Genomic DNA, 21,662 nt, shown 5'->3' on the forward strand with positions numbered 1-21,662 from the left:
CTTTTGGCGTCGTCCCCTCTCACCGCTAGGCCTCAGAATCCCCCGCAATTCCTGCATGTGCTCATCTTCTTGGGGAGCGGAGCTACTAAACATACTCCCTTCTTTTTTCTTTCTTTCTTCTTCTTCTTCTTGCGCACCTTCGCTCTTCTCTACTCAGAGAAAAACAAATAAGTGTTATCCCTGGGGGAAAACCTCTTCGTGACAATTTCTTTCTTTCAGCTCGAAATCTTCTGGAGAATGTTTTAATCAATAATGGCAAAGAAAAAAAAATACAAAGCCATTCCTGTCTTATTCGCCCTCCCATCTGGAAATGTGTGCACACCTTTTTCGCTCGTCCCCTTCGCATCGCTTGCTTTCTCTCTTAACAGTGAATTTTTTGTTTTAATGCGTTCTGTAAAAAATGTTTCAATCGCCTCCAGTTACATGGCGCACATTCAGGAGACCGACCCCAATTTCGTAGATGGTGAAATGGTGGAGACGTAACGCTTCGGGAGATGTATACATCTACAGTATATGCATGAATATATATATATATATATATATATATATATATATATATATATATATATATATATACATATATATATATATATATACATACATATATATATATATATATATATATATATATATATATATATATATATATATATATATATATACATATACATATATACATATATATACATATATACATATGTATATATATATATATATATATATATATGTATATATTTATATACATATGTATATATTATATACATATATGTATATACACCATACTCAACACTAGTTTTTTTCTTCCCGTAGCCCGTCCACCAAATATCTTCAAATTTATTCGTAGTGGCCGACAATTAGACTTTGGCAGACCGAAGAAAAAATAAAGAAAAACATTAGGAATAAAGTAATTTGATAAAAGTTTAAACTAATAGAATAAATCATGATAATTACATAAATATTTGCAGGTATATGACAAAGTGCTTCAAATACCAGCTGTTGCGACTAAAACGTAAGAAGGGGCAACAACAACAACAATGAAATAAATGAAATAATTCAAGTAAACATCAAAATTATTATAAACCATGATGATTTTGTGAGCATTGGAAGGTATTTTAATGCAATCAACAGTTTGTAAGTCTGTCACATTTTATTTCATCCTTTTCTTACAGGCTCGTATCCTCGGCTGGCCTTGACGTTCAGGATCAAGCGGAATGTTGGCTTTTTCTTCCTCCAAACGTATCTACCCTCCATCCTCCTCGTCATGCTATCATGGGTGTCATTCTGGATCAACCACGAAGCCACATCAGCCAGAGTATCTCTAGGTGGGCCTCCATCACTCAATACAACAACAGCAACGAATATAGCATGAAACAAACAAACAAACATACAAACAAACATACAAACAAACCAATGAACAATAAATCCAAGTTGTTATACTTATTTCTTTATTCTTTTTATTTTGTTTCTACATAAGCTGTTTCCTTTTACTAGAGAAAGTGATTCCATTGCAAAACTTTGTTCTCCTGCAAGTGGGCGAGAAAACGAAGATACGTATATTGTTGATATGGCCAATGAGCAGTTTCGCCAACAATGTCATGTTCTTGGGCCTAGTGAGATAATTTACAAGTAATCATTTTTTTTTCACCCATATTGCCCTCCTTCTCATGGTTTGTACTAGAGATTGACATCTATTCATTATTATGTAATCGTGATTGTCTCGATAAACGTATGGTTGCAAACGAATGTTCGTGATGTGTGCATGAAATCTGAACGGTCCAAGGATATGAAAACATAAATATATCATGTAAAAGAAGGAAACAGGAGCGCCTCGTGTTCAAAGACGCCATTTTCTCTTGGGTTTTGTTTTCTGTGCATTTCTGCTGTTACAGTATGATGTGTCTCTGTCAAAGTCACCAGACACACGCATGTAGAGTTTTGGGTGTCCCGTGCGAGTTTTGTGCATATTGCTGGTGGAGCAGTACGTAGTGGGTTAAGGACACTTTAAGCTGTGGTGATTTGCTGCTCTCCACAGTGTATGTGCGTCAGATCGAACTCGCTGTGCCCCGCAGGTAGGAGTCTGCATTGATGAGTGAAGCCGTACCCAGGTGTGCGGGTATCAGGCATGCATGTACTATCGACTGGGAGAGTTGAATGCTCACACTTGGCCTACAGCAAGACGCATTACCCGCCAACATGATTCACATTTCTGACGTTCGTGGCGCCCTGGAGACCCACGCTAACCAGCGGAGTGATATCTAAAACGAGAAGTTACTGCCCTTGGTCATCCATTCTGAAGAGTGGTGCTTCAGCTTCTGCCGATATATGTAAATGAAATATCAGTCATCATTTAAGTGCGCACTGCCTGTATTATATCTTTCTGAGGATGCCTTTGCTGCGGGGAGCATTTCATGTATGTAGAAAAGAAGAGAAATCGATATCGCAAAATGTCATGTGCGTTTGAGCACCCCTCCCCCTACACGTGCTTCTTTTCTCACGATATACTGCAACGTTCTGTCAATTTGCAGTTTAAAACCTGGACCTTTCTTCCTCATGGCATTAATATGCGTCACGTGTCGAACAAAACCTTACAGGTCTAGTGAAAAAAAAAATGGTTGCTGATCACGAAGCCACTTAAGGCCCTGTTGTGTGTGCTGTTTTATTCATCTGCTCATTCGCTTATTTTCGTTGTGAATTTCTCAGATTTATCCTCGAACCGAGAGAGAAAAGAAGTGTCATCCGGTTATCGTCGAGTCTTCTCAGTGTTTGAACAAATGATTCAATAACTTCGCTCACTCAGCAGCCCACACATTGGTGAAAGTTAGCAAGGTGTTGGAGAGAGGGTATAGGGTCGTATAGGGCAGCTACCAACTGAGCATTCGAGTGATACGTAGAGCCGGGTATTGTATCAGGATCAATAAGGAACTCATTCGCACCGCGGACACGTATACTAGATGGAATCGTTGCAAACTGCCTGAGTTGCCTTTGCTGTGAAAATATCCTCTCGTTCAGGAACGTGAGATAAATTCTTCCCAGACTCCAAACACTAATTGAGAATTTAGACGTCATTGCTTAGGAAGAGAAAGGGAGAGAGAGAGAGAGAGAGAAAGGGAAACATAGAGACAGAGAAAAAGAGAAAGGGAATATGAAAAGAAAGCTTCGAAGAGTTGTTCGATCAAGCAAAACATCGATCTGAGAAAACGGCGATCATTTTCAAAAGAACAGAAATCAGCAAAACTAGAAAGATCTATCTTGCCGTCGGGCCGGGTGAGACCGATCACACGTACAATGTCGAATGATTGAACGAGGGTGTATCTTTGAGCTCAGGTGGGCCGCTGCTGACGCAGCACAACACGGCCCAAGGACTAGACGCATCTCAAATGCATCTCAAATCTACTTACTGACACACCCCGCAATAATCTAACTCCCCACCTGCGTAGGTGCCTTGCCATTGGTGACGAAAAATGATATGGTTTCATGAAGTTTTCCTTTACCTGTCTTGGTCTTGGTGCGCATATTATCCAAATGGCTCATACCAAAACTTATTTACTCGGCCATTCTGATGTGACATTAGGGGCATGATTTGGACACTCACTATTATGGATTGTACCATTGTGACGTCAGTATAAATGAAACGCAAATGAAGAATGCACTTCTTTCGAGATGTCCCTTGTTACTGCTCTCTGTCTCGCTGCCCTGCATCACTATGCTCCCAGATGCATGCGAGAGAAGAGGGCATCGGAACCTAACATGTGTTCTACCGTGTGCTCTAAGCGTTTTTGGTCGATGTTCTCATGTTAAGGAAGCCGTACGTTCACAGTCCATACTGATGGAGAGCTATCATTGATTGCCGTCGAACATATCGGCATCTCTCGCACGTTCCGAGCCGGATTGTTGACCGTTCCTCGGTGCGGATCGCTGTTGACAATTGTCAGCCGGCGAAATGTCAGACCTACCAAAAAAGAACAAAATAGAAAATAAAACAAGAGGGAGGGAAGGCAGAGGGAGAGAGAGAGAGAAAGAAAGAGAGAGTTAGGCAGACAGATAGACAGACAGACAGACAGACAGAGGAGAGAGGAAAGAGAGGTAGAGACAGAGAGGAAGGGACCGGTAAGGATAGCGAAAGTGTGAAGTGGACTCTCGGTCTGGAGTCCCTCCCCAGACAGACAAGATGTCGGTCTGAGAAACTGTCAGTCAGACACGAATGGCTGCTGCTACTCTTCTCTGTCTTCTTTCTTCCTCTTCCACCCCTTCTCCTACTCTTCCTCCGCCTTCTTTCTCCTTCTCCATCTGCCTCTATGCCTCATTTCTTTTTCTTTCTTTCTCCTTGTTTCTTCTTGCTTTCCCTCACCTTCCTTCTCTTCCTCTTTCTCCTCCTCCTCCATACCTTAATCTGCTTTCATTCCCCCTTCCTCATCCTGCTCCCCTCTTTTTCCCCTCTTCCTTCTTCTCCGTCCCACATCATCTTCCGTGTTTCTTTCTCCTCCCCCATACCCTTACCTGTCTCATCATCATCTTCATCATCCTCCCCTGCCTCCACCATCTCTTCTTCCTTCTTCTCCTCCTCTCCACATCTTCAATGATTTTTTTCTTCCAGATAACCCCATTTGCTTTCATTCCTATGCCTCCTCCTATCGTACTCATCCTACTGGTTTCTCTCCTGCTTCATATTACTCTTCCACCTCATCTCTTCCTCATCTTTTTTTTTCTGTATTTGTTTTCTCCTCAATGACGTCACGTGCCACAAATTCCTCTTCCTCCTCCTTAACCCTTTCTCGACCTCCTTGTTTATTTTTCATTCTCATCTCCTTATTCGTCTCTTCTTCCTCACTCGTCTCTCATCCTCTGCCTCCTCCTGCTCCCCTCCTGTCCCTGCTCCTCTACTCTCCCCCTTCCTTCTCCCCTTCATTTCTCAGCCTCCTGGTGTCTCCCCCCTTCCCTTAAAAAGACCTGAACACGCTGGCGTATCCATTTTTTTGCAAAACTATCTCTCCATGTCTCTATTGTCAGTAATTCTATATCACTATCTTTCATTGAATTTTCATTCCCATTGTGTACCTTAATACTTTTCTTCTCTTATCATATATCTTATGTTTCTCCCCTTCTTTCCACGACACATTCCCCCACTCATTCTTCATCTACCTTTTTTTTTTTGCCTTCAACATCTTACTCCTCCCCCTTCCCTTCTCGACTTTGCTTTCTTTGTAATCCCCTGGCACTGTTTTCTTCCAATAAATTTCATCTGAAATCATAATAATCGAATCTGTGGGCTTAGTCCTATCAAAACACCGTACACATCAACACCATGTCGTGGTTGATCTGTCTTGATTATGTTTAAAATCTCCCTTGTCGCCTCGATGGGATTATAAGAATTTAGGATGAAGGGCAAGGGCAAACCTTACAGGTCTTGAAAGGTTGACTACGGGATCATGGAGTAAGGGGTGGGGTGGGGTTGTGTGTCTATTGGTATTGGTGGCGCGGTGTATGAACCATTTCTTCACGCACCTGTTCAATTCTTGGACGGGAAATTGAAGCAATGTTGAAAAGGAAATAAGTAGACCCTGAGGGGGGATGAGCTATTGAGGGTTTTACATTTTCCCCATCTTATTCTCACGCCTCCCCACCCCCTTCTGATTTCTTTCTTCTCTATTTGAAGACAAGTTAAGCCACCCAAACATAACGATATTTATGTGTCGTGATTACACGAGAAGATTCGCCTCTGGTTTACTTAAGTTGCTTCTCCGCATGAGAGATCAGCGTTCGAAATTGGGAGGAAAATTCTCGCCAAGACATGTGCGAAACACCCGTTTCACTGGCCATCGGCAATTCGATTTTTCTCCAGAAAGTTCGTCATCAAAAACTCAACGTGTCTCCTGTTTACAATAGCATCTCTCTCTTCTGAGATCACACCGCACGATTCAACAGTGTCAGCCACAGTCAAACTGACAAAATCAACAAAAATGTCTCAAAGTCAAATATTTGAACAATCATTAAAGATCAACTGTCCTAATGATTATTTTCCAATACCGAGTTCAATTATTGTGTTATCGATATTGTTATGATCATTAGTAGCAATAATAGTAGTAATGTTATTACCATTTATTATTATTATTATTATTATTATTATTATCATCATTATTATTATTATTATTATTATTATTATTATTATTATCATCATCATCATCGTCCTTATCATTTTAATGTATCAGTCATTTCATTTAGAGGGTGGACGTCTGTTATCATATAATTATCTTAGTGTTGCCAGGTACAGCCATTTATACACCTAGGTCGACAGGGACATGGTGGGTAGAAACATCTTTTCCAAGTAGGCCTACGTAGCACTTGATGGGATTCAAACGCAAGACAAAGTCAAGAGGGTAACCCGCTCAGCCACAGTACAAAATCAAGTAAGATCCTGACGTGAGCATGGTGAGTGTTTGGGTGCGTGTGTTGGGGGGGGGGGGGGTAATGGCTGATTTTAACGGCAAGGATCTACTTCCGTTATCTTTTCCTTTCTTTAAGAAAAAAAAAAAGAGAGAGCGAGAGAAAGGCAATTTATGTCGAAAAATCCTAGCCACGGGGGTTTCCATCTTGTTAAGAATTAACGACTATTTTGCCTCTTCTCTACATCCGCGACCTAACCTCTCTCTCCTGCAGGAATTACCACCGTGCTCACAATGACAACGATAAGCACCAGTGTCCGCCAGTCACTTCCGCGCATCTCTTACGTCAAATCCATCGACATCTACGTCATCACATGCTACTCCTTCGTCTTCGCCGCCCTGGTCGAGTACGCCATCGTCAACTTCAACTACTGGTCGGAGCAGAAGAAGAAGGTGAAGGAGGCGCACGGTATCAAGAACCATCGACCGCCGCCCAGCAGCAAACAGCAGTCCGATGTGCGATACGGCCAGGTATTTGAACTAAATCATGGCCGTACTAATTAGTTGATGTTTTCTCTTCCTTTCTCGTTGATTTTGTTACTGTTTCTGCTGCCGCTGTTGTTGTTGTTGCGTCAAAAACTTGGGATTAGAACTATGATTCACAACGTCATAGGCTGACAACAGCAGCTCCAGTATGGAGGTGGGGGACACCGTTGATTTTCAGGCTTACATCCTATACACTTTCATTCGGTGATTCACATTAGCGAGATTCTGTTGACGTTTGCGCATGCGCGGCAGTGGTACTTAAAAAGATGGTGCAGGTTGGTTAGAATGAACTAGATAGGTCAAATTTTTGGTCATGCTACCTCTGGTTCCATCAAAAGTGCACTGGATGGTAATGCTCTTAGTCATCTGCATTCGGGGGATGGCGATTAACGAAACGCGCAACGTGTTCTACAAATTCAGTCATACTGCTAAATTCAGTAAGAAACCTCCAACATGATCTGATTCATCCAATTCACACTAAGCCAAAGTAATTGGATTTCGTTGGATGCACTCTCCCCCTCCCCATTTTCTTTCAAGAGCGGGGATAAAGATATCAGACAAGATGACAGGCTGTCTGGAAAGAAACAACAACAACAACTGCACCATTAAAAAAATAGAACTTTGCTGTTGTGTACGTTTGTTTGTTAGCTTCTTGCAAGCATGTACACTAATGTTGTGTGTTATTTTGTGTTTGCGTGTGTATCAATGGAGAGTAAGTGGAAAGAGAAAGAGGGGATACTGAGAGAGAGGAGTATTTTTACCTGTCACGTGATTCTTGGATAGAGAAGGAAAAAAAATAAGCATGCGTGTGTGAGCGTGTGTGTGTGTGTGTGTGTGTCTCCAGGGAGGCTCATTGTGTTTATTCGTACTCTCTTTCATTATCTTCCTTTGATTTTCACAGTTACAATTTAACCCCCAGGTGGCGCTCCGGCTCTCGCAGCTCGACTCGGAGGACGACATCGACGACGAAGTGAAGAACAGCATCGGAATGGACGCCATCAACGGCAGTGAGAGAGACATACGCGGACATCGGCGCACGTCGCTCACATACCGGCCCCAGCATCGTTCCAATTCGCACAGTCAGCGCAACAACAACTCGTACGGTCGCTACTCGAATGTGCATCCGAACCTTCGGCGGCGGAAAAAGAAGCCGAAGAGACTCCGAGTCCTGCCGAAGATTCAAGATGTGAACACCGTGGACCGAGTGGCGCGCATCATATTTCCAAGTGGCTTTTTACTTTTTAACGTATTATACTGGGTAGGCTATCTGTACGTTTTGAGGAATAAAAATCCCCATGAATAGTTATCAAATACTTGCTACAATATTATCGTACTTAAATGCCATGCATTATGTAGTGTTCTTTATTTTAGCTTATAGAAAAGACATACTAATCACAATATCATAACATAGAGACAAGTAAACGTAGTTTCATTTTGTTTTATATTAAAAAAAAAAGTTACCTAAACGCCATAGTCTGGGAATTTGATTTTTTTTTCTTTTGTATTTTTTGCCGGTCAGATTATAGCAAAGACGTGACATTTTATAATGGAGCGTTTATGATGAGAGCAGGAACAAAGAAAACATATTTTTTTGTTCTTGTTTGGTATCGTGAGGAATGTGTGATGAGTGTTTGTGTGTATGACTATGAAAGATATAGAGAAAGAGAAAGAGAGAAAGAGAGATAAAGTCTATATGTTTGTATACATAATTATGTGTGTGCGTGTTGGGAATAGAACTGGATATACTCGATATATCAATGCAAAAATATATACATTGTAAATGTATCAAAACTACTTCATATATAGCCACACGTGAGATTCAACTCTGCTTATCAGATTCCACATGGATAAACGTCTTCGAATCACTTATGCGCAATAACGATCGATGCACGAATACCGATGTACGACGTACAGCGAGTGTAACCATGCTGTGATGATAATATACAGACGATTATTCCTACTTCTAATCTCATTATGATGTCATTTGTTTGACAAAAATAGAACGGAAGTGAACAGGTGTGTTTTTGACAAAAACAAAACAAAACAATGATACATATTGTACTGGAATATATTATGATATATTTGATCATGTCTTACCAACTACAATTGTTTTTATATGCATTGGTCGGTACTTTACAGGATCAAGCCAGACTTTTGAATGTGTCATTCATTGTAAGTTATAGATTATTTATGACAACGAAATTTTAAATCTAATCAGCGAACGATTATAACCCGAAGTGTGTTTGACAGGTTACGCGTTCAATATCCCATGAAAGTGAGGCCTAAACGCGTGTTCAAAATGACTGACAGTTTGTGAATTCGGGCTTTACTGCTAACCTGGAAGCGGTTAAACCAACTATGAATCGAATGATCACCAAGTAGCGTAGTTGGGGAGAATTGTTATATTCTTGGACGATGCAAGATTGGACAAGTGTATTATTTTCATTCATCCGCACCTTCAAATGTAATCAGTGAAATACCAGTACATCAACGAGTATAATTCATGAGTAATGTACTACTATTAAAATCCCACTGCGTAAATTCAGTTATATTTCAACGCCTCGTTGAATTATAACGTTCATCTCCTCTGCTGATGGTGTTTGTAATTTTGTTATTATATGCAGCGGGATTGGAATTAAAGCGTCGGTCACATGGACATGACGGACATTTTTATCACAGATATCTGTAGCGAAGATACATTTTTCTCAACTTTTGAAAGTCATCGTATCACAGATTTAAAAAAATAAATAAAATCGTTCAGTGTGAACAAGTTATGTCGAGATAAGGTAAAGACATTTCTGTTTGACGGAACGCATAATTGTATTTCATTTAGCACTTTTTGAGACATTTTACTTTCTCCTATAAATGGATGCTTCCTTTTGTTTTGTTCAAAAAGCACACGGGTTTGATCCATCATGTTTGTGTCTCTCTAATCATTCTGAAAATGTTACTGTATTAAAGATACATATTATGACTATCAAGTTAAGAGACTATAGCTTTCGTGACACCTATCCCACCACTTAAAAAAAGATTAAAAATCGATATTGTCAGGCTCATCCCCCCCCCCGTGTCTTTAACGTATTTTGTTACTTTTTTATCTATTTCCCTCAAAGCAATCCTGCGCAGTAGGAGAAAACGTAAAAGGAAAATTAGTAGGCTTATCTTTAACGAAAATGTGTTCTTGTTGATCTTTCCCTTGTCTTCGCTTTAAAGTCCGCAGCCCAATTTCTTTAAATGATGCACAAAACGTAATCGAAAATCATAACGTAATGCCCATTGCAAAACAAACAAACAAACTAACTAGGACGCACACACACAGCCTGAGAAATCTTGTCTCTAAAATTCATATTAAGTTTATGCCTGTCTCTGAAGAAATGATTCAGAACCAACCACTAAGTACATTAGTGATCTTACCAATCCGAGCCCATCGCGCCGAAATCTCGGCGAAGCAAACGTGGACTTTAAGCGTTTTAATTTCATCAGCGTGTTTTCCGTTCAATTGCCTTCGAGTAAAACTTCTGTGAGAATTTGTCGGCACTCTTCAAGTTGACGCATTTTGACAGCATTAATCGGATTGGGTCTTTTCCTCTTATCCTATTTTCCAAAATGTCGTGCGTTGACACATATGTTCTGCGGGGGGAAAAAAATCAATACACTTTAGTCGATTGAAGGGGATGGGATGTTAAAAAAGAAATGCCATGGGGCAATATTTCCTAGCTTTCGTTAGCAGATGAATCAGCGGTTCATGATTGGATTTACTTAGATATCGAGAAAATTTATATACATACCTATACACTGTATTCAACAATTCATATCAACTCGTATACTAAGGCTTGGATTGTCAACCAAAGTCCCGCTGATAGTTGTCAACTCGTCCTGCCTACGGCTGACTGTCGCAGTGCTGGGAATGTATTGCCGTTTTCTTGTTGTTTTGATATAAGATTCCCAAGCACTAATCATACTGGATTTCTAAGTAGTTTTCATATTTCTTATATGTGTATGTGTGCGCACTTGCAGGTTTGTTTGTTTGTTTGTTTGTTTATACTATTTAAGAGTTCAGCTCACATCATTGTGATTCTAAAATTTGGGTACATCCAGACTTGAATACTTGAATCAAAATGGCCGATTGGGAAACATAGGGTGATCCAAAATACATATGGTGATAACTGTTCCCCACCCTCTTCTATGAAAAAAAAATCCACCGGGGATATTATTATTTAGTTCCGCTTATTTCAAATCGGTCTATTACCATTCCTCATGACCACGCTCTTGCAAAAAAAAAAGTAAATAGATAAATAAAAAACCAAAAAACAGATATTGAATTAAACTCGTCCTAGTGTTACACAAAGTTCAACTCTGACATCGTGTAAAACTTAAGAACAGAAACAGAAAATAATCATGTCAAATAAAAGGTGTCCTTCTTACCCCTTGCAGCTATATATCGCAACAGCATTTAACCATATTTGAATTGTTTGTTGTGAAAAACCCATGATTGGAAGGATCGTCGTCAGTTCAGTCGACAGACTTTCAGATGACTCAACAGTGTCATCTTGATGTTAGGCTATTTTTGGAAGGATGGAAGATTTAGTCCGAATCGGTGTGATTTTTTTTTTTTGTTATAACTTGCTTGAACTTTATTTACTAACAGAGCCCCTTCTCTTTATCTCATTTCATTTGCTCTTATCGTGATGATAATTTCACTGTAATCACTTCCATTGTTATCAGAGTAACTATGTGTAGTATCAATCTCTTATTATCATCATCATCATTGCCTTTTATCAACATTGGTTTACTCTATAGGACTGTTTCTGGTTATACTCTACCGCTGTTGCTTTCACTGTCATTGTCTCATTTCAATATCATTGCTAGGCACAGTCTCCAAACTCCAAACAATACGATGGTCTTCATTATCTTACTTTATATCGAAAACTATTTGGCATATTGGACATGAAACAGTCCAAAAGATCAATACTATATACTTGATGATATAGGCTATTAAGGCAAGTATGCAGGTGATTGAGTTTTTAAGATCTAAATATTTTTAAGAGGAAAGTGTAAGGCAATTACTACGGTTAAAAGAAACAAGATCAAATGTTCATACATCGACAAACCCTGAGATTCGGATAAGAGGTGATCAAGATGCCCAATTTTGATTTGTGAATAGATATTTGTCATCACTTTATTCATATGTAATAACTCACTTATGTTCGTTCAGTTCTACCTGCTATGATTATAGATCGTTATTCCAAATACTCGTTCATCTGAAAATGAAACATTTCTTTTTTTAATCTGAGAGTTCGTTATTCCGGAGGTTTCTTTAATCCGAAAACGAAATACTGAAATAAGGTTCGTCATTTGGAAGGTTCGTTAGTTCGCACATTCTTTCCATTTTCGGATTTATGAATTTTATTTCATTTTTGAAATTAGCATACCTTATTTTACTTTCGGATTACCGAACCTTTGGATTTACAAATCCAATTTAATTTTCGCATTAAAGAACAACAGCCATGTATAGGAAATGTCTGTGTTTCGGAATAACGAACATCACCCGACACTGCCTATGGTGTCTGCGACTTCATGACGGCATTGTGATGAGGGACCATACAAAGTCTTGTTTCGAAACAAGACCAAAGTACGGTTTCCGATTGTCTCATTGCTTTTGTATGATATTACCCACCAATGTCTCTAGAAACACTACTCAGTCCCCAATCCCAACAACGAACTGCGTACGAAGTCTGTACGTCAGAAGGCATATAAATGTTCCCTTTCGGGATGATGGAAAAAAAGTGCTGCTAAAAACTTTTAGGATGTATGACTCCGAAAAGTCAGTTACTTTTCGTTGGTTAGATTGTCCCATTCCTGTACATAATTGACATTAAAAGGTGGTTTTTTTTTCCACATTGTGCTCTTAATTTATGCATGATCACGATGATATAAAACAAACCCACATCATACAGCTTAAAAAGCCAACAGTGTTTCATTTTTAGTTTCTTCAATGTTGAATTATAACAGGGACGCATTTCTTTGGGCTGTAGTCACGACACTTAATCTAGTGAAGTATGTCCCGAATATCCCACATCTTTCTTCGATTCGAAGCATACATTTTAAACCATGGCAATTGAATATTGTAATCATGGTAAGACGAACATGTAAACTATGAATAACTATTTAGAGACTAAGAATCATGAAAATCGTTTTAAAGTAACAACTCGTCTATGTCTGGTGGTGCATGGCTGAGCAACATAATTAGAACTGAACAACGCGATACACACAATTACGCCTCATAACCATTACACATTTCTGTATGTGAGATACAACTATGCTACTGATGCAAGACACACACTTCCTTGGAAAATCTGTAGAAATATGTTTTTCGTCTTGCCTTCTCGACAAGATTTTATTAATGACATACAGTTCTTTTTTTCTTCATAATTATCCATTTCATCGCGTATGTTTACGGTTACAACCATATACATTTACATGATGTGTATATTCTTTATAGATTACATGCGATATTCAAAACAACTTATTGATATACTGTGTACAAATTTTACAATAAATATGCTTGTGAATTAAGAGATAATGATATGAAATGAATTGTTTTCTTATCAAACTTACATCAGTGTTCGGAGTTCTTATTTCATCATCTTCTACATGACTCTGATTGTGTGACTATGGAATGATTAGCTGGCTGATTTGCAGTATATTATGGTTGTCAAGAGTGAATTGCATGAGGGGCAAAAGGTTCTACGGTGTATTTAAACAAAGCATGTTACTCATGACGGAGGAAAGGGGATTCCTATCATACGTAAGTGTGCTGAGAAAACTTGTAAGTTCTCAATATCCGCAACACCTTTCTTCTGAATATCCTTTTTTCGTTTACTATAACACTAGACCATCCAAACAAATTACAAAAGCAATACATCAAATTGTGACATATTGTTACATTTTGTAGCACTATTGAAAAATGTACAACGATGACCAGAGCACATCAAACGCACTTGAATTTTTTTTGTGTGTGTTACATACCCTAATCAGAAAAAAAAAATTGAATGCAAATTTATTTGTCATCTTGAAATAATAATTTTCCCTAATGAACTAAATTTCAGTTCATGTATATTCAGATTTCGGCAAAGCAACGAATAAAGAACAGAGATAATGTAGAACACGAGGTCAATAACTTCAAGTTGGCAGTATCTTTGGACATGTCATCGTTGTCTGCCGGCAAGTTTTAGCTATTAAAATAGGCATTCAGTGGCTTTAAAATCAATGTCATTCAGTTCAATTCAATTATCATTTATGGTTGAGTGGTTCACAGTATCGTGTTGACATTTTAAAAAAACGCGCTAACAAACATGGTAATCATCGTAATGAAATTAATATAGTACAATCTCAAATTCATGAAATTCTTACGTCGAGAGGTTTTCATTGCAACTGATTGACAGCGCGTTGATATAGGGCAATTTGTCAATCAGTTGTAGTCCAATCTCTTTACAAAAACAAAAACAAAAATAGAAGAGAGTTTTATTGCACGGACTAAGTGAAAACCCTGGATGATGTTGATACCGTGAATAAATGATATGAATAAATGAATGAGTAAGATATCAATCAGATACGAATGATTTGGTGGCCTTGCCTCTGTCAAAGAGACTGCCACCACTCAACCAGACTTCTTCTTCGAGACCTGCCTCCACCTGTTACCATCCTAATACATTGACATAGTGGACAATTACATAGATTGCCGATAATAGGACAGTATGAATGAGCCAATTCGTAATTCCACTTTTTGTACGTTGCACATGACCAGAAAAGGGTCATTTATGATAACAGGCATGTTGGTCTTTAAATTTATTGAGATAAGCATCTGTGATGTAACGATTGTTCATGTAGTCCTTGCATATTGCGTTTGCCTATGCACATCCAACTGGCAGCAATAAAGTGTTCATCGTAAAAAGCCTAGTTCAGTTATATTTGACAATAATGATACAAAAAACGTTAACGCATCCAATGCAAAACTATGTAATTCATGCTGCCCAAAATGTTAATTGACGGACTATTCTGGTCACCTCGTCCATGCAAATTCTTTGTAGAAACATGAATCCTATGAATTAACACGTAAGGCAAGCTAATGCATTACATCGCTTTTAAAACCAGTGAAGTGTCCAAGCAAAAAAGGGTAAGATCACTTTGGGAATTATGCACATGAGCTAATAACGAACTGGCTTATTGCACGCACGTGATCGTAATAATCAGATATACAATCACAAGTTGCTATGGTACTCACCGCAAACATTTTGATCTGAGGTGTACTCATAATATACATACATATGCATATGTATTTATTTCTTTGTTTTGCTTGTTTACTTTTTTTTTTTTTCCGGAGCAGTTCATGGCTGCACTGCCTGTACGGTACTAACAGTACAGTGGTCTTTCACACGTCGGTGTGCGTCACCGCACTTGCCTGGCTGCCCGATTTCTTCTTACAGAGGGCGGTATTCACATGTCCCTCGTCAGAGTCGATCTGAGATTAGAAAGCCAGTATGCAAACAAGCATAATAGAACATAATGAAAGGAGTGAGAATGGGAACAACAACAACAAATGCAATGTTGACAATTTTGATAGTAAAATCATAATCATGATAATGACTACAGAAGTTGTTGTATAACGACAGTAGCGATAGATAATGTAAGGTTTGCTGATAGTGGCTACCTTATGATGCATTAAACTATAATGATTATACATAGCCATCGAATCCTATCCTCTAGACTCAAATGTAAAGAATTTTCATTCCACATGAACACGTCTTTTCAAATAACGAGAACTAAATCAAAGTAGATACAATATCTAAATCCATCTTTGTTAAAGTTGACTTTGACACAGATAATAACAGTGAAAGTTTTATCACAATGGGACCAAGGATAGGAAACTTAGGGAGTTTTGACATTTCCAATGTTTTCGGCTAATGACATCGGCCATATCCACAAGGCATAGTGTAGTCAGATGAGATGATGACGTCATAGTCTCAAAAGACTTCTATTCATTTGCATACAAATCGCTTCCATCCTTCATATTAAATGGTGCAGATAGTGTAAGAAAATAATACAACAGTGGCAACTATTAAAAGGAAATAAGAGTTACAATCATAGTAATGACAAAAAATACTTAATATCCTAATAATTAAAGACGAAAAGGCTGTTTTAGAGTCATTCTATGAAACCATCCAAAAGTTGTGAGTCGAGACGTCACTAACTTGTTCAATTTGCAAAAATAACTGCGGGCAATATCACTGTTTTGCAAAGACGTGATAGATTTACAATTTTTCTGTCATATCTTTAGTCCAGTTAAAACGCATTTAGTAATATAAACTGTTTTGTTGGTTCAATTCTACTGTACTGTCAAATAATAGAAAGAATTTACGTTAGATTTTAAGGTGCATTTTTACGAACAGTGAATTTCCCTCTCAAAAACAAAGATCAGACTATTTGCAGATGTTGCACTGTTTGACGATTGAAAATGGTGCACACATGAGCTATGGTTTAAAGGGATGGTAAAGATTTGATTGAGATGGGACTTTGGGTTTCCAACTTTTTTGTGAGATAATGAGAAACCTCTTATGAAATACTAAAGAGCATATCAATTCTTGTGAAGAATTCTTTTTTTAACCATACGAAGCTCAGCAGTAGCGAGCGAAATGTCGTTCACCTCACCTACGATTTTCTTCGCGAGACAAACGATTATCTGTCCCCTATCGTCATAGCGTTATTGTAAGAGAAATTCAAAGTTTATTCGATGAAAATTGATTTTGAAATTGCTGAGATATCTAAAAACAAAGATGTCCTAATAAAAGATGGTGCCCACCTTTTATTGGGACCACTTTATCTTACTTTGTTTTTGGATATCTCAGCCATTTCAAAACCAATTTTCATCAAATAATTTTTGAATGCCTTTTAGTATTGGTATGCTCAATAATATTTCATGAGTGATTTATACTTATCTCGCAAAAAAAAGTTACAATTTGAATCCCCTATCTCAACCCAAACTATATTCCATCCCTTTAAAGGGGCATGCAAACGGTTTGATGAGGATAGACTACCGGTGCGCCAAGCTTACTGAAGGCAGGAGGGACTTCTGCGTGGTGGCGGGGGTTGACACTTCCTCCGTTGTCTCCGACGCGACGTCTGAGGCGGACTTCCGGCCCGGTGTACTGAGTCGACGAAGGGACGCCATCAGCCTTTCCTAGGCGACACCCCGATTCGATAGAAAACAAGAAGATGAGGCGGTCATGGGGCCAGGAAGGGCGAGTGAAAGGATGGCGGTGGGGGTTGGGAAGAGGGAGGTGAAACGCACAGAAAAGATGGGATATGGTGAGGTCATGACTCTATTTCTCTTCTTTCTTCTTGTTCTTCTCGTCCATGTTTCCCCACGCTGAAATGCTTTCTCAAAGTATTTTCACGGGATTCAACACAATGAAAAAAAACACATAATATTGTGTTTTTATGCTGCTTTCGTATCAATTTTACGGTGAAAAAGGACAGATAATTGTCAAAATTATAATACCATAACATCAGAGAAGTAAGATGACCTTATAAACTGGCTAAAGTATATCTATATTATGAATTGACAAACCATCTCAGCAGAAGGACTTTTCATTTCTATGGATATCAACAGTGTTCATACCATCTGGTGATAGAGGGCGTTTGTCAAATTTGTAGCGTTCATCTGAGGAGAAAATGTAATGACTGATTCAATTAGCTTGTGTGACAATCTCCAACAGTGACAACATTACCTTTTTTGGAACAAGTATTGTCAGGTTGGGGGATACTTTTACAGACACAGTTTGATGGTACATGTATTTTGTTTACATACGATGATAGTAGCTCCTTTTCGTATAGTAGCTCCTTGTCGTATAATATATAATATATATATACTGTATAAAGGGGACATTAAATGAAATATTATGTGTCATATTATTTCATTTTCACACACTGTAACAAACTGCTCTACGAAAAAAGGAAACATGTTCTGTAGAGAGATTTCACTCCAGGGATATATGCGAGATGACTGGTGTTTGCCTAGCTACTAGAATTGGCGCGTAACATGATTTTTCAAAATAAGTGGTAGTTTTATAGATGTTTGGAAGTAATTACGAATCGGCGACCTTTATCCCATTGCATGCCTGGCTGGTTTGCAAAAGAAAATATAAATGATGGACTTGTTGCAAAATGATGTTTATGACTCACTTATCATTATCATTGTTATCGATATTAGTATTCTCAGTATCATCATCAACACAATTACTTCCAAGTTGTTTTCAGCGCACTAGAACATAGGAGTCTTCTCTTTATATAAAATGACTAAAATATTACTTGATAATCATTTCTTTGTTGTTACACAAATAATGCAGAATAGGAAGTGTCAGGATGAAGTTAATGATTTTTTTTTTTACTTTTTTTTCCATATTTCAATGAGAATGAATATATTTTGCTGTCAAACATCAAAAGGAAGTCAGAAGCCAAATCCATTTCCCATGTTTTTTGTATATCTTAACTTTTAACATATTAATTACACCTTTATTTTTAACATACGATTTAAGTCCATATTTATCACTTTTTTATACCTAGACCTCAAAGTTTTCAATGTAAAATTCAGTGTAATTCTTAATTATTGTGAATTATAAACAGAATTCAACCTGTTGGCTGCTATGTTTTACTGTGTATGTTTTGTTTTGTTTTTTTCATCAATAAACCACTTCAATTCAGTTCAATTAAAAAAAAATGGAAGAAGATAAAATGGCTTACATGAGCCAGTACGGCCCGCATGTTGCGGCACAATCTTCTGCAGCCGAACGTATGGAGGAATCCACAGGAAAGCGACTTTGAGCGATACATGAGCTCCACGATGGACACCAGTACAGCCACCGCCGTCCCACCGAGCAGGATGTAGAAGACGCCGGCCAGCTTCTCGAGATTTAGCGCCCTCGTGCGTTCCTACATGGACAGGTGTGACAAAACCAACGACAAAATCACCTTAATTAGTTGCATAACATAAATACGAATCCAACGATTGTATTAAGTTCATGATTTCTTCTTTTTTTTCTGGCTAGTTCTTTTGATGCCCATTTTATTTTCAGTAGCATTTAAACAGAATAAACTATGTAAACCTAAGTATATTATGTCTGTCTGTATATACACAGACAGACATAATATACTTAGGTTTACATAGTTTCTTCTGTTTAAATGCTACTGAAAATAAAATGGGCATCAAAAGAACTAGCCAGAAAAAAAAAGAAGAAATCATATGTGGGCAGGTAGGTAGATAGAGTACATAGACAACTCTCATCCGTAAAGGATCTAGTATGTCAAAATGTGTTAGGAGTTGTCATCCCGAACGCGATCAAGCCCTGTAGTTATTAAACCTAGACGGCTGATTTGAGACTACTCACCGTGTCTAGGCTAATAATGGGACACTGGGTCCTGCCTTCCCAGTATTCATCTTCCAGGTCACTTAGTACTTCCTCTTCGCGTAGCTTCAAGATGGCGACAGTGAGCTGCTTTCTGTAGGTGGACAGGTGGAGGCGGTATAAGAGCGTTACATTAGCAATACTGTGATTCACGCGTTTGGATCACAGGAAGTCAAATAACTGCAGTAACACTGTAGGAATATCTAAAAACACACATCTTGACAAAAATACTCTTTGTTAAAAATGAACAAGTTATAACTGTAAACACCATCAGCCTCTGCTCCTTATACACATTGCTGTGAACTCCTTGAGCACCTTTTTTTTTTTATTAGTATGTTATTATCACTATTGTTGTTGTTATAATTATCATCATCATCTACTTCATCGTCATCACCGTCATCACTATTGTCATCATCATCACCATCATCATTGTTATTAAAGGGCGGTGATCCAGCTAAGTCGGCAGCGTGTCTGCCTCCAGATCCAAAGGACCCGGGTTCAATTCCCGACTCTCACTGAGGAATGTCATGTGACAATCATACCATCCCCTCTAGCGAGAGGCAATAACACTCTGTCCCTCGGATAGGACATAAAAAATAAAGGAGGTCCCGTGCGTGAGAGAGTCACATCTCATGCACGTAAAAGATCCCGCTTCATTTATTCATTTCAAAGAGCAGGGTGAATAACCCGGTGAAGTGATCCCGCCTTGCATCCACCTGGACCCCATGGAAAACCAGCTTAGTGTAGCTGAATATGGGCTATCCCCAGCAGCCATCTTAGATGGAAAATAAGACAAACACGCACAAACACGCACAAACACACACACACACACACACACACACACACATCAACTGTATCTTTTTATTACAACAGCAAGTCACTTATTCGGTACTATGATTGGGCACAAAGAAGAAAGATTTTACTCGAGTAAGTTTGAAAGTTTCTGGTGGAAAATGTGTGAACCTGTCATTTTCTTGCAACTGATGTCCTTGTCGATCATAATCGAGATCGAAAAAAACAAATGCAAAGTTTCAGAATGCCAATTTCATTCCACCTTGTGTAACATTGGATCCCTTAAAATTGATTAAAAATTCCTTGGAGTTTCCACCAAACCAACAAGGTCAACACATTGCGTCCGGGACCCAGATCTGCCATGTATCAACTTTTATACGAATCTACAACTTAAAATGTCGCGGCAGGTATTCACAAAGAATCACGACTGACACATTGCCATAGTTACAGACACCCCATACATATCTCTCGTGCATTATGTTTTTTTTTTTTTTTTGGGGGGGGGGTGTTTGTCTGTATGCGCGTTTGTGTATAATTATTAAGTGTGATTAATGGAATTCGTGTACGTGCGTATACAAGCGGGTGTGTGCGTGGGTTGCAGGTTAAGTTATGCATTCATGCACGCGTGTGCGTAGGTTGTGCTTTCAAAATGCAGAGGTATGAGGCTCACCCGTCCCCTTTCCCCGACAAGACACCAAACATGCATGCACACAAACAAAGACCATTACTTGAGGTCGACGAGGTGCTTGGACACCCCGATGCCGTAGCTGCTTGTTCCCAGCGGGTCGCCTACGGCCATGGTGTCACACGGCGCTCTGGTGCTCACATACTCGTTCATCTTGGACTCCAGGAGGTAGGCGTATTTCCCGTCGCTCTCACGGACCCGCCGCACGCCATCTTCCGTGTCCTTTGCTAGTGGCGACGGTTCGGTGTTCTTCATGAAGTGCCACATCTTGCGGTATAGTGGCACGTTTGAGTTCTGCATGAGATTGAGACAAAAGTGCAGTTTAAAGTGACAAAGGACCCCGTTGTGGTTCTGTTCAGAAATCTAAGGACTCGTAGTAGTGGTTCGAGTTCACTTATGGTAGCAGATGTGCCGACAGGCAAGGCAATTTTATCCTCAGTGTTTAGTTCTTCGGCGGGGATTTAAGACGTCAGTACCGAATTGGATGGTTATCAAATTATTATTTTCTGCCGACTTTATTCAATTCAATTCAATTAATTGAGCTTTTTATTTTTTATCCAACAGAAAAGTAATAAAAATACAGAGTACCGGTATTCATTAAAAAATCATAATATATTGTTAACAATTTGTAAGCAATGCAGATCATAAAGTCTCTATACAATAAAATAACATATTATTGTTATCCTCATTATTGTTATCATTATTATTGTCATGATTATTATCAAGATTATCATCATCATCATCATTAGTAGCAGTAGTAGTAGTAGTACTATTGCCATCTATATGAACGAATGAATA

General features: G+C 38.7%; 2 protein-coding genes across 2 annotated transcripts in view; one reads left to right on the top strand and one right to left on the bottom strand.

Annotated features, from left to right (window-relative positions):
- Positions 1-8,332, top strand: part of LOC140234635 (gamma-aminobutyric acid receptor subunit beta-3-like) — a 76,309-nt gene extending 67,977 nt beyond the window's left edge. Inside the window, exons 7-9 of the mRNA XM_072314663.1 lie at positions 1,170-1,322; positions 6,655-6,911; positions 7,846-8,332. Of these exons, the coding sequence (XP_072170764.1) occupies positions 1,170-1,322; positions 6,655-6,911; positions 7,846-8,229 (794 nt within the window). The 3' untranslated portion in view covers positions 8,230-8,332. The remainder of the gene's footprint in view (positions 1-1,169; positions 1,323-6,654; positions 6,912-7,845) is intronic.
- Positions 8,333-15,357: 7,025 nt separating this feature from the next.
- The window catches only part of LOC140235481 (glutamate receptor 2-like), a 28,792-nt gene continuing 22,487 nt past the window's right edge, over positions 15,358-21,662 (bottom strand). The window contains exons 14-18 of the mRNA XM_072315509.1: positions 20,908-21,158; positions 19,370-19,481; positions 18,726-18,914; positions 17,038-17,163; positions 15,358-15,447 (exon numbers count right to left, since the gene is read on the bottom strand). Coding sequence (XP_072171610.1) covers positions 15,358-15,447; positions 17,038-17,163; positions 18,726-18,914; positions 19,370-19,481; positions 20,908-21,158 — 768 coding nt within the window. The remainder of the gene's footprint in view (positions 15,448-17,037; positions 17,164-18,725; positions 18,915-19,369; positions 19,482-20,907; positions 21,159-21,662) is intronic.

This window comes from Diadema setosum, chromosome 11 (assembly GCF_964275005.1).
Source record: "Diadema setosum chromosome 11, eeDiaSeto1, whole genome shotgun sequence".
Lineage (NCBI taxonomy): Eukaryota > Metazoa > Echinodermata > Echinoidea > Diadematoida > Diadematidae > Diadema > Diadema setosum.